The 13525-nt window shown below is 41.9% G+C and overlaps 1 protein-coding gene across 1 annotated transcript in view; it reads right to left on the bottom strand.

The window, feature by feature from the left end:
- Positions 1-888: 888 nt before the first annotated feature.
- Positions 889-13525, bottom strand: part of SERPINI1 (serpin family I member 1) — an 81330-nt gene continuing 68693 nt past the window's right edge. Inside the window, exons 7-9 of the mRNA XM_004598606.4 lie at positions 3520-3606; positions 2083-2172; positions 889-1212 (exon numbers count right to left, since the gene is read on the bottom strand). Coding sequence (XP_004598663.2) covers positions 1136-1212; positions 2083-2172; positions 3520-3606 — 254 coding nt within the window. The 3' untranslated portion in view covers positions 889-1135. The remainder of the gene's footprint in view (positions 1213-2082; positions 2173-3519; positions 3607-13525) is intronic.

The following is a 13525-nucleotide window of genomic DNA, read 5'->3' as shown; positions in this document are numbered from 1 at the left end:
GTGGACAAGTTCTAATAAAGGAAACAAGTGTGTTAGCGACAGCTTTCCAGAAATCTCAACCACAAATATATTCAGCAGTCACTGTGTGGCCAATTGGAGAGGTGAAGAGTGTGATGGCCCAGTCTAAGTTATCAAGCCCCCATGTAGAGGGACCCGATTGTGTCTGTGGGCCCTGGTGAGCCCAGGACCATGGTCATCTCTGGAGCATGGACAGCCCTTGGGCATGGTCAGCTCAGGGCCGTGGTCAAGCATGGGCTATGCTGAGCCCTGGTCCACAGTCAACCCTAGGCTGCGGTCAGCCCTGGGCCTTGCTACCTGTACTACTAAGGCTTTTCTTGTTAACTCTGCAGTCACATACCCAAGTGTCTACTTTTACTAATTTGCTTGTATGGCTCATTTTGAAACTTTGGGGAAATTGCAATTTGAATGATACTTGCAGCAGCAAAACATGATGCATAGCTTTCTAACTACATCAGACATATGAAACCAAGGGGATTTTTGAAACTTAGAAAAGTAAGCCATTGGTATCACCGATGGCATTTACATAACCCTATTTTTTCAACAAAGTTGATCATGTAGCAAAGCAAAAGATGTTCATTTTGTACTCCTATACACTATAATGTTAATTTATCAAAAATGACAATAAGAATTTGTACGGAGTGCCTTCCTTCATTTGTTGCTGTTCTTGCTAAAGATGTACCGCTAACTTACTTTGCTGCTTTGGTCGTCCATCTCTATGAAAGATTTAAGACATTCAGAAACATCACCATCTCCAAATTTCTCCTCTTGGTATTTAGATGGTATTTGGAATTCTAAAGAGAATCATATTTGCAAGCGAGAAGCAGCTTTAAATAACAACTTCTGAAATGAAAGAAAAAGAGCTGTTGATATGTTCAACATGTATTTTTATTGTGATAACAACACAACAAATACAATCCCATAACAAGACTATTGCCATAATACTGACCACATTCCTTGACAAGTTGCTTATAATATACATATATATATATATATTTATCTGGAGTTTCTTAAATACTATCATAAGATACACCATTAAACACAAATGCGAAGGGTATACCAGTTGCAGACAGGATGTGCTTTGCTACTGCTTTCCTTGCTGTGTGGACCAAGTGACTTACAGTTCCTCAAAGTCATGTCCACTGGTGTTCATTGTATCAGGGTGCATGACTCGCCCCATGAACAGGATGGTACCTGCAGTTAGATGTGAACAGAACACAGGGCCAGTCATCTTCCTCTGTGCTCCCTATTAGTGATGCTGTAAAATGAAGCTTTAAATTTCATCTATCGACATTCACGATTCATATAACACTTTTTTGAAAAAAGCATTTGAATGTTCAACCAATGATATAAATGGTGGTTGATTCCACATTTTGCCTGCTTTGAACAGCAGCTCTCTGTGTATAAGTTCATGTTCTTTGTGTATTGATCCATAATGGGATTGCTGGTTCATTTGGCAGATCTATATAGCAGATGAGTAAATCGACAATATATACAGTTATTCAACTATTTTTAAAAGCCTGAAATTCTATTCTTTTACAACAAAATGGCTGGAACAAGAGGATATCAAGTTGAGTGAAATAACCCAAAGAAAGACAAATATTGTGAGTTTTTCCTTACACATGGCAGATAAAACTAACCTGTGAGTACCAGTTTTTGCTGTAAATACAGTGCTTTATTGAGCTTTTTAAAATATGTAACATACATATTAATACGGTATCCTGCCATAGTTTCAATGATTTTATAACTTTTAAAACGTCTTCGTATGAGTAAAGTTGGGAATAATTTTAAGTTATTCATTGTAGTCCTTGCTCATTTTCCTGTTGAACTAGGATCCCTTTCTATTTGTCAACTCTTCAGTCAGTCAAACTATTAAGCCTGTGGCTATAACATAAACTTAAATAGTGTTATCTCAAAGTATAATAAATAAAATAGTTTTTGAGGAAGGCTTTGAGCATTAGAAATTATTTGATACACAGTAAAAAAAAAAGGCTTCAAATTAAAGGAGAAGATTTCTTGCTGGTTTATTAAAAAAAAAAAGTTCTGTTCTTAAGACAGACTTACCAGCTCTCCTGTTTCTGATCAGAAAGAAGAATGGATGATCCACGATCACCTGGGGGTACAGCACGGCCATCCGGCTGATGGCGACCATGCCTGCGGAGAGGAAGCACACGTCTGTGTGGACGCGGGGACTCGCGAGCACCTGCTCAGGGCAGCTCTGTCACCACAATGCAAGAGCAACAGGCCACGCCAGGCCTGAGGGAAACTTGTAAGAGCACCAACGTTTTCACTCTATGTTTTAAAAACAGAAGAACCAACACATGTCGCGTGCAATTTCTCCTTCCAATCCACCAAAATTAATAGGATAATTTATTCTTTCCGTCAGAAAAACTTTATTTTGTCTCTGATATACACAGGTGCTTTTCTTGAAATGTCCTTTGAGGAAAGGGTAGGGAAAGAAAAAAAAAGACCCCCAAAACAGAAAAAAATGAAGATAATTCATAGTCTTCACATTCTCATTTCTTTTGTCTGAAACGGTTGCTTTCATGCAGCAAGGCTCCAGGAGCCAACCGTGAGGAGCCGGGATAGACATGATTAAAGAGCAGCAGAGCGGGGCCGTGGCTTCCTCCAGCTAGCAGACTGCATTTCCCTGTGATCCTCATTATGAGTAGTGGCTGCATGCTCGATACGGCGAGCTTTTCAGGAAAAAGTCAACACTGATTTTTGCCAAAAATTAAGCTTTCAGATTCTAAGATGACTGCTTTAATTTAACCCTGAAAATAACTGTTGTGATCAGTAAATTTAAAAAAAATATGTGCACATATAACATAGTAATTTTTTAGAGGGATTGAGTAGAGTATCCCATTGAAATATGATGTTAGCTACTGAACATGAAATTGATATAAATTCAACCCCACTCCAAAAATAAGGGAGAAAAAAGGAATGGGGAATGCATTTATCAGCTAACTAGGGAAGCATACATCATGTATTCTGGACATGTGATTTCTATCAAATTTTAAGTTATTTATTTAACCATTGTTCATTAAAAGCACTTAAAATTATTTTGGATTCTGTTACATGCTCTCATTAAGTGTGGGTTTTTCTTTTTAAGTTGAAAGTGTTCACCTGCAAAATTAAAAACCAACCTCCACAAGCAATTAGGTAGAAAGAAAAATGCTTAAGTGGGTACCAGAGAAATATTTTAAATATTTAAGCAGGCAGCACAGCGGGAAAATCTATTTATCCATTGCTGCCAGGGTGTCCAGTCTCTCATTAGGGAGCCAGCTACCCCGGGGGGTTACTCCGTAGAGGGGCCCTGGAGGACTCACCTCCCAGCCTCTCCTGGAGCCGCCAGCTGGAGCCGCAGTCCCTGACCCTAAATTAGAGCTGACTCTGGTGTCACTGGGTTCTGAGAACGAACCCTCCCCCAACCCAGGATGGCTTCAAAACCGCACATGCAGACAGAGATGAGAGAATGTTGGCAAACAACGTTTAGAATACCTGAGGCGGCAGCAGCCTCCGAGCCTTCTTCATTAACCTCTATGAAGGATTTGTGAATCGCCGTGGAAAGGAAAAGGTCTTCCTTTTCTGCAAAAACAAAGAGAGCGCAGAGAAAGCAGCAGAAGCATTCCCTCACATCAGAGACAGAAAGGGCACCCTTTGTTAAGCAGGTCTCGGAGACATGAGCAACCAAGCTATTGATATAACAGATAATGTCACAAGATTTCAGTGGATAGGAGACCCCATTTTGTGATTGCTAACATGCCTTAACTGTATATTTTCTTGTTCATTTTATTGGTCATTCCCACTGGTAATTTTTTTTTTGTTTTTAATTTTGACTCCAAATTAATTCCTAACTCAAGATTAAAAAAAATCTTACATATTGCCCTCTAACTTCAATCTAAAAATACAGAATGAAAACAAGTAAAAATCCAGATATAACCAGAATAACAAAAATGCATTTTAACCTAATCTCTAATTGAGACTACGTAAATAGTTGTCACACACAAACAATTGGGGTCAGTACAGTAGCTAAGTAGGCTAATCCTTTGTCTGCAGCCCCAGCCTCCCATATGCACACTGCTTCATGTCCTGGCTGCTCCACTTCTGGTCCAACTCCCTGCTTGTGTCCTGGGAAAGCAGCAGAGGATGGCCCAAAGCCTGGGAACTCTGCACCCAAGTCAGAGACCCAGAGAAAGCTCCTGGTCCCAGCTTCAGCCCAGCCTGGTTCTGGCCATTGCAGCCATTTGCAGAGTGAGCCAGCAGATGGAAGATCTCTCTCTCTTGCTCTGCTTTTCCCTTTCTCTGCATCTCTGAATGTCAAGCAACAAAAAAACAAACAGTTGATTTCTAGGTTGTAGAAAAGTAAAGAAAGTTACTTTCTATTCCAATTAACTGGTTTATGCAGGGATTCGGAAATGTGTAACCCTGGAATGAGAGGAAATAACATATGTTAAGTATTTTCAAATTCTTTCATTTATTTGAAAAGGAGAGAAAGAGAGAGAGGAAGGGAGGAAGACAATGAGAATTCTCCCATCAATGCTTCACCCCCCAAATGCCTGCCACAGTTGGGACTGGGCAAACCGAAACCAAGAGTCAGGAAGCCAGTCCTGGCCTTCCACGGGAATGACAGCTCCCTGAGCCACCATGGGACTTCCACAGGAAGCCGAGCCAAGACACAGACCCAGATCCTCTGCCATGGCACATGAGCACCCAAGCGAAGGCTTACCTAAACAACCTGTTCTGAATTGTGCAGTTGTTAGACATCATCATGTCTCCGTCAGCCAGGCTTCCTCCATTGGGTTAAATATTCTCTGCTCTACTTTTGTGACTGTGAATCAACCTCTTACTATTGAGGAAGTGGTGCAGCTGCTTATATAGGTTCCTGAACACAAGACTCAGATCATTCATCTTCCCTAAGAAAATAACCTCTTGATATTCAATCTTGTCTGAAGGTTTGTTTTTCCAGGAACCCCAAGCCCTGAGCAAAGAGTGACTCTACCACCTGACTACCATCATGGAAATTTCCAAAAGAGCATGATACTGCTGACCCTCAAAGGAGGGCCATGAGCATCGGCCCAGACGTGGCTTCTCAATCCCACCTTTAATGGGACCCTTTACTCCAGCCCATTGATGAGCCCAGGAATTAGGCCACATCTGCCCAGCTCCTGGCTCTGCACTTCGCAATAAACATGCACTTTCTTCTACCATGTTCAAGCCAATGACAGAGCTGCTGCAAACAAAGGCAGGCGTTGAGAATTCTGCATCAAGAAGTATTTCTGAGACGTTTTTCATCCCAGGCGAGTTTTCAGTTAATGAGTGGTATGGTCTGAATTGTGCTCTCTCCCGCTCCCAAGTCGGATGTGGAAATTCTAACCCTTAGTACTTGAAAATGTTGAGTGGAGATGCGGGTTTACTTCCATGTCCCCCATGGAAATAACAGCATTTGATTCCTCTTCTTGACATTAGCTTCCCAGTAGTTCAGACCCGCGGAAGCAGTAAGAAAGGCTCAGGTAGCTAAGACTGCCACACACACATGGCAGATCTGGAATGAAATCTCCACTCCCAGTTTCCACCTACATTCACTATGGGCATTTGACGAGTGAACGAGCAGGTAGGATCACTCTCAAATAGATAATAAAAATAATTTAAATGTGTTTGGAGCTAGGTCTTAAAATTACGTCACTAGGGTGGGTCTTAATCCAATGTGAGTAGTGTCTTACAACAGGAAATTGGAACACAGGTACTGGTATTGAGGAAAGATCATATGAAGCAGTTAATTCTATCTGCCAACCTCGCTGTGCCACGGTGCCCAGATATTTGGTCAAACATTATTCTGGATATTTTTATGAAAGTGCTTTTGGGTGGCATTAATATTTAAGCATGTTAATTTTTAGTAAAGCAGATTACTCTCCCAAGGTGAGTCAGCCGCATCCAGCCTACTGAAGGCCTTACAAGATAAACTGGCTGCCCATGAGCAAAGGGGAAGTCTGTCAGCCAGTCGCCCTTGGACTTGAAACGTAATGCACCCCTGGGTCTCTAGTTTGCAGATCCTATATTTCCAAAGCCTCAGCAGATCTTTAAATTATCTTTCTCTGTCTCTACCTCACTCTCATGCTTTCCTCCTCTCCACACATGTTCACACACATAGAGACAGAGTACACACACACGCACACATGCACAGATACACACATATGGCCATTGCCTGCCAGGAGGGAGGCCACAGAAAAAAATTAAGCCTGCCGAAATCTTTATCTTGGGCTTCTGGCCTCTCAAACTGTATGGAAATAAATTTCTGGTTTTCAAGTCACACAGGCTTTAACAACCTATACAATGGTTTTCAGTATCGAGTTTTTCCAGATGCCCTAAATATTTCTTAAGCACAAGAAAGCAAGATTACTCAAGATTCTAAGCTTCCTTTTGTTCCTCTCTCAATTCCAGGAGGTCTAATGAAAATTTAAGACAGATAATTTTGTTGCTGGTGCCCAGCACCATTCAGTAAGGGCACAATGGATTTCCCAATAGAGTGTTGAATCTGACTTTGAAAGTAACCGAGTCCTACTCACTGCATGTATTTTCCCTGCAAGTTTTCCAAAACATATAATTATGCACGAGCAATTATATTCAAAAACAACCTGGGTACACCTGTTACAAAGCAATTCTGTGTAACTCCCAACAAAACTAATAACAATATCTTTGAAAACACTAAGATCTCTCTCTTTTTTTTAAAGACACTTTTAGCTTGGATGTTACTTCCTCATATCATATTTGGCTTTAAAATATAAACATCACATTATTGCATAGTGCATCTTAGATATTTCCTTCTAGGATGCCTATGATGACTAGAAGAAAAAATAAAAGGCAATCAAATTTTTACATTTACCAATTAAGTATAATTAGCTCTCTCAAGTCTGGAAGAGCATTTTGTTGTCATTTTTGTTTGAACAAAAGGAAGACTAGAAATCGTGCTAAGTGTCCAAGTCCATTTAGTTGGAAGACAAGCACATGAATTTCAAAACAGTAAATCATATTAACCATTTAGTAGCTCTAAGTGGTGCTGTATTGTTTTCAGAATTAGCTGTCTCTTTTGGTCTGCCCGTATTAAAGGAAGGATCATTGCCCCACCCCTAAGGATAAACACACAGGACATAGTTCCTAAGTCTTTCAGCCAAGCCTTGCCTGAGTAGTCTGAGGATATTCCCTGTGAAGAAGACAACAAGGGGCCATTTCAGCAACATCTGGGGAACCTCCCACAGTCCGCTGGCTGCACGAGGCTCCTCAGAGTATCCATCCACTGTCTACAGGGAGACAGAAAACAACCAGGGCATACCCAAGCTGAAGGCATCTCCCACAAGAGGGCAGAGATCCACACCCTGGAGCCATCACTGCTGCCTCCCAGGAGGAGTTAGCAGAAACCTGAACGGGCAGCAGCAGTGCCAGGGTGGAACTGGCAGAGTGCCAAACAGTGGTTTACTCCAACCCTCTATCACTGGCCTTTTCCTAACATGTTGTAACCTCCTAGAGCTACATGACTTCCTGTAGGCTCTCACTCACTCCCACAAAATGATGTAGTGGTTGTGGCAGGGTACTCAAGGTGCTTGCCCGAGATGATCAAAATACAAGGATACTGGGAGGTCTCTTGCAGTTTCAGTTATTTCAAACATAATGAAGTGAACAACGCTTCCAACAAGAGTTATGGGGAAAAGGAGAATGCTTGTCCAGACAGGTGATACGAAGAAAAAGAAGAGGAAATCTAAAGATGACGATGAGGGTGCAAACACACACACCAGCAAACTAGGTACAATTTTAAGCAAATAAAACTTAATTGCATTTACAACAATTTGTTTGCTATGTACTATATCTATCATCTGGTAAATTTGACCAACATATAAATCTGTGAACTCACTTCTGCAAATACAAGATGTTCCCAATTCTCCCAAAAGATTCTTGCTTCTTTGCAGATAATTTTGACAATGAGCAGATTAGCCATGAATTGGAATATTTTACAGAAGTGTATAAATGACAAAACCGAGTCAAGGAAAAAATGAATTATCTGTGTAAGCCAGCAACCACTAAAATAATTGAATCAGTAAGCAAAAGCTGTCTCCCATCTTTAAAGTTAAAAATCCCAAGCCTAAATAATTTTTTAGGGGATTCTGACAAAATCTTCCATGAACAGACAGGATTAGCTATCATAAAACCATTCTAGACACTAAACTGAGTAAAAGCTCTCCAACTTCTGTGGGAAGTCACACCTTGCTATCAGAAATGAACAAGGGCCATGTAAGAAAAGAAACTCCAGGTCACGCTCAGCTATTAATGTGCAGATAAAAGCTCTTTTAAAATCAGAATATTAAATCCAGTAGCATATGCAAATCATTCTTAAGATGAGTTTCACATCATATGTCATGACACAGAAACAGAGAACTGCTCTCCTGACCGTCTTCAGTTCATATTCAAGATTCCTCCAGGATGACTGAAGGTACAAATCAAATTGTCACTGCCTCTTAAAGCTCCTCATTCCTTCATGTCCCACTTGAATTTCAGTACATTTGAGGAAGCATGTGTGTCTGCTTGGTGTACATCCACACCCACACCTCACCTGAAGCTCAGTCACACCACTTTGCACATGGCCAGGCACCTGCTATACTTTTCAAACACTTGATAAACTGGAACAAAATGTGAGGGAGTATTCAGCAGGCTTACACTGGAGAACTCATCTTATTGGTTACAGAAAAGTTGGTGATCCTTTCACTAAATCAAAGGCAAACAGAGGTTTAAAAGAAATCTCTTCAGAAGCTCCAAGAAGCTTTCCCCTGGCTATGGCCAACACTGCTACCAAATGGCCAGTGTCTCTGCGCAGCATGGAGCCAGGCTTTCCAGAGTGAATGAAATGGGAACAGAGCCAGCTGAGTTCCCAAGAGAAGAAAGCAAGAATTCAATCTCTTCCAGAGAAAGCAGGACATAGAGCAAAGACAGCCAGTCAACAAATAAATGCATATTGAGTGCCCTTTCCATCCGAGACACTGGGCATCAAAATCCCAACGACCTGAGAGTACCAGAACATTGGCAAAATGGCTGCTGTGCCCTAGAGGCCACTGTGGCAGTATTCGCACACAGTTAACTTAAGCAGGTTTCTGCGTCACCAAGGGCATGCTTAAAATAACAAAATGAACACAGCACCACAACTGAACCCTAGAATACCAAAAGCTTCTCTGTGTCTTAATTGCTACACTATTTTTAGCTTTAGTACCACCCACAAAATCTAGGCGGCTTCCTACAATTTGAATTGTTTCGAAGTAGGAATAGTGTTGGTTTGCTTTTCAGAATAGATTATGCTACAGAACTAGCAGACTGAAATTTGTTTTCCCATTCTTTCACTCATGTAGTAAACCAAACAGAAGATGTGTTGGATATACTGAGGGGGAACCAAACAACTCCCTCCTAAAGAGCAGAAGGCAGATATTATCTGAAAGGAGAACAGGCAAATAACAAATAGCCACAGTTTCAAGTGTAGTTGATGTCAGGAGGGAAAAAGAAGGGAAGATGGTGTGTCAGTAGGGGAGGGAGAGCTGCCCCCCGAGGTGTTTGGAAGACACATTGAGATGAAAGGACCACAACAGATCAGGCCAAGGGAGGACAGGAGGGCAGGGTGATGGCAGAGGTGGACACAAACTGGGCCTGAACAAGGACACAAAGAGGTTGTGGATTGTATTATGGATCAGAGGAGGGCCGGAAGGCATGAGAACTGCCCCTTCCGCTCCCTCATGTCAGGCAGGAAACTGTGCCATCTACTCACCCACTCTGCATCTGACCCCGACCCCATGCTGCATGCTGAGACACATCAGATCTGACACACTGAGGAGCCTGGAGCTCAGAAAAAAGTGTGTCCACCAACACTCTAAGGCACCTGTGAAAGCTGTGGCACAGATGTGTTCATGTGCCAAGTGCTACCACATTCCAGGGAAGCGAAAGTTGGCCATGTGAGAGGACCGGTCATGTCAGGGAAGCACTTAGCACTGGGTACATTTGGGCCAGTTCCTGACATTGAGGGGAGGAAGCAAAGAGGACAGAGGCAAGGGTATCCTAACAGAAGGGTTAGATTTGCAAAGTGAGCACCCTCCCACTAAAAGCTTAGGCTGTGGAGAGGTAGAACAGCAGTGTGGGTTGTGCATATTCTTAACAGCTCCAATCATGACAGTAGAGGGCATGGGGGGCTTGGCATCCAGAAGAGAGAGGAAATAACTGCTTCTGTCCTCAGACATACCCATGGCAGAAGCTGTGAAGGATGAACTGGATGAGCACACAACCAGGAAGAGGAAGATCAAGTTTGTTAGATGTTGCAGCAGTAGCCCAGACAAAGGGAATGGGAACAGAACTGAAACCACAGTAATGGAAGAGATAGAGAGTTGCCCGGCTTACAGCACCAAGGAGACAGAGAACAAAGAAGGGCAATACATAAGTGAATCCAACAGAGTTCCATGCAGCACCTGATGCTGACCTGCCCGGTAGCATCACCGTGTCTTATTTCCCGACTTCAGTGGTTCATTTCTTCAAGCTTGCACTTCCTACTGAAACAGCACTCTTTCTCCTTCCCCTACTCCTTCTGGGAGGGGTATCTATTAACCCAAATGCTGACATCACTATTTCCGTTACAAAAATAGCCCTAAACTGCACTGGGATCCATGATGCAACTAGATGAGCACTTGAAGCCTGAGAAGAAAATGTTTCTCCCCACTAGCGGCCATCAGGTTTACTGCATAAACATTCACCGTGTTTTGTTAACAGCATTCACTGTCAGAAGCAATGGACATCAAGTTGGGATTAAAAAAGACAATAAAAGCTGAGCATTATTTCTTCTCAGAGTGAATGTCAACTAGAAAGCACAGTATACCTTGAAGAAGTTCTTCAGAATGTTGCTTGGGCCAGGGGACTAAATTCCAGCCGGAGAGCTATGCATCTGACAGAGTAGTTACTGCCACTTGACATATCCACATTCAAACTGGAATGCCTGGGTTTAATCCTGAGCCTGCTCCCAACTCTGGGTCAAGCACTTGGGTCCCCACCCCTCCATCAGAGAACCTGGATTGAGTTACTCACTGCTGGCCATTTGGGGAGTGAATCAGTGAATGAGAGGCTCTCAAGAATACAAACAAATGGAAATGAACAAACTGTGACAGGGGCCATTAGATGTGAAAGCAACAGTGACGCAAGCCGAGATCTGGTAAGTTCCATAAGGAAAAGCATGAACCATTACAAATCTAAGAAGAATTCAAGTTCTGGTTGTAATTATGGTGGCTTGATGAAACAGGATATTTGAGCAGAAACTTGTTGAGAAAGTATTCTGAGAGGGAATATTTTATCAAAACTGGGAGCTGGGTACAGAGAGTGTGTACAGTGTGGCTGAAGCACAAATCGTACATAAGCAATCCCCCAGAGTGAAGCCTGGGAGGGGGTTGGGCAGAGCAGGGAGTGGATGAGACTAACAGGGGCTGGAATGATCCGAGAGTCAGTTTTAAGGCGATTAATCTTAGCAGTGGTAGATAAAACAGATTAGATTGGAGTGAGATTGGAAACCATTTAGGAGGCTGTTGAAATAGTCTAGGGCAGCAGTAATGAGAGTCTGAAATAAGAATGGATGCCAGGGAATGAAAAATGAAAATGGGCTCAAGCAGTCTTCTAAAGGATGCCAATTCACTTTTTTTCCAGAAGCAAGAGGTGATGTAGGCTGTTGTGTTTGGGTGGTTGGGTGGTGACTGAGATTGGCAAATCCTGGATTTCTTACTGATTTTTTTTTTTTTAAGGCAGGTAAATGTTCCAAAAAACGTGATATGTAAGGTGGGTCCGAAAACATCCCTTCTCTGCTTCCTTTTGCAAGTTTTAGTTCTTCAGGGAGCATTTACTGGGTGCCAAATCTGTGTCAGCTCCATGCCAGGCGGGGATCGGGAATGCAACTGTGGGCAGGACACTAGAAGGACTCCTGATGCATATTTCTGGTCTGTTGTCTCTGTACATAGCCAAAGCAATTAAATATTACCTTATAAACTTTGAAAATATGTCAGGAACTGTAAGCTACACTGACCACAATAATTGATTGGCCACTCTAGTGCTGCCACCTCAGGCCTGGGAGGCTCTGCTATTCACGCAGGGTAGAAGAACTGCCTGGAGGTTTGGGTGACAGTGAGGGATCACTAATCAAAGCAGAGTCGTGTGAAGAAAGCAGAATGTAGTTATCTACTTGGAACTTGGCCAGGACAGGGAGACAGAGACGCAATTCCTCAGGAAGCGTGCTGGAGCTGTAGACCAAAGAGTGCATCAGCCATGAGTACGTTTCTGATTCAGGCAGAAAGACACCAAATGCCTGTTAAATTCCCACCAGTCTTACCCATTGACAGCCCTACTGAAAGGTTCAGAGCCCCAAGAGACTGGATATGAGCCACAAAAACATTTACTCAGGGAAAACGCATCCCTCTTGTGTAGGCAGCCACATTTATATCACAGACATTCAGAAAAGCTCTATTAGCACTTCAGACTGTAAGCGCTCTAGACTGGGGTTCAAAGTTGTGATACCAACTACATCAGGATCAACTTACGGCTGGAAGCTGAGTGCCTCTGAGGAAATAGTCTGCCCAATCCTGGATCTGGGAAGGCATTTTAGACTACAGAATCCTCCCGAGAGTTCCCTGAATAATCCAGCCCCCACTCCCACCCCCTCCTTCTGCGTGTACCCTGAGAACACATGTGAACACGTCACGGAGGAGCCATCACTTCCCTTGAATTCAGTCCGTGGGCCTTCACACTGCAGATGTACAAGTCATGTTTTTCAAGCCTACTGTGTCAGGAAAGGAAAACTAAATTATCTCCTTAAACAGTTCAATTAGTGAGGGATCTTCCATCACCTCATGGCTCTCCAGTTGGGTAACTGGACTTGATGAATTACATACCTAGAGGCACTACTGCCAGCACAACTTTTAATATATGTCTATCTTTATCTCATTAAAAAATAGCTTCTATTTACTTTTGTTTTCTACTGAAAAAAAAAAACAGAAAATTACCAATATATCTATTTTTTAAATTACGCTTTAAGTCTTTGATGCCTTTTCTCATGGATGAGTCTCTTGAGGTAAGCTATCTAAAAATACTTCCTAAGGTACTTTGTACCTTCTAAATACTCCAGTATTATTGACATTCTATGAGTTTTACTGTGAACAACTTAGAGTTTCTAAATTAATAATGCATCTGAATATTTTTCCTGGAATTTTTTTCATTATGTAATTTAATGATGAAAGAACTATGAACACTCCAGCTACTCCCTAACCCAAATGATACTAAAATAATCTCCAATTAATTTTTGAATTTTTAATTAAATTAAACAAACTAAATTGCATAATGTAAGAGTCTAACAAAATTTGTTGAGGAAATGAATAAATAGGTAAATGCAAACAAAACCTTATTAATCCCCAAATCATAGAACTATAATTTTTCTACTTGAAATATAATTTTTATA

Source organism: Ochotona princeps, chromosome 3 (assembly GCF_030435755.1).
Source record: "Ochotona princeps isolate mOchPri1 chromosome 3, mOchPri1.hap1, whole genome shotgun sequence".
NCBI lineage: Eukaryota > Metazoa > Chordata > Mammalia > Lagomorpha > Ochotonidae > Ochotona > Ochotona princeps.
This window is presented reverse-complemented; position numbering and strand designations above follow the sequence as displayed.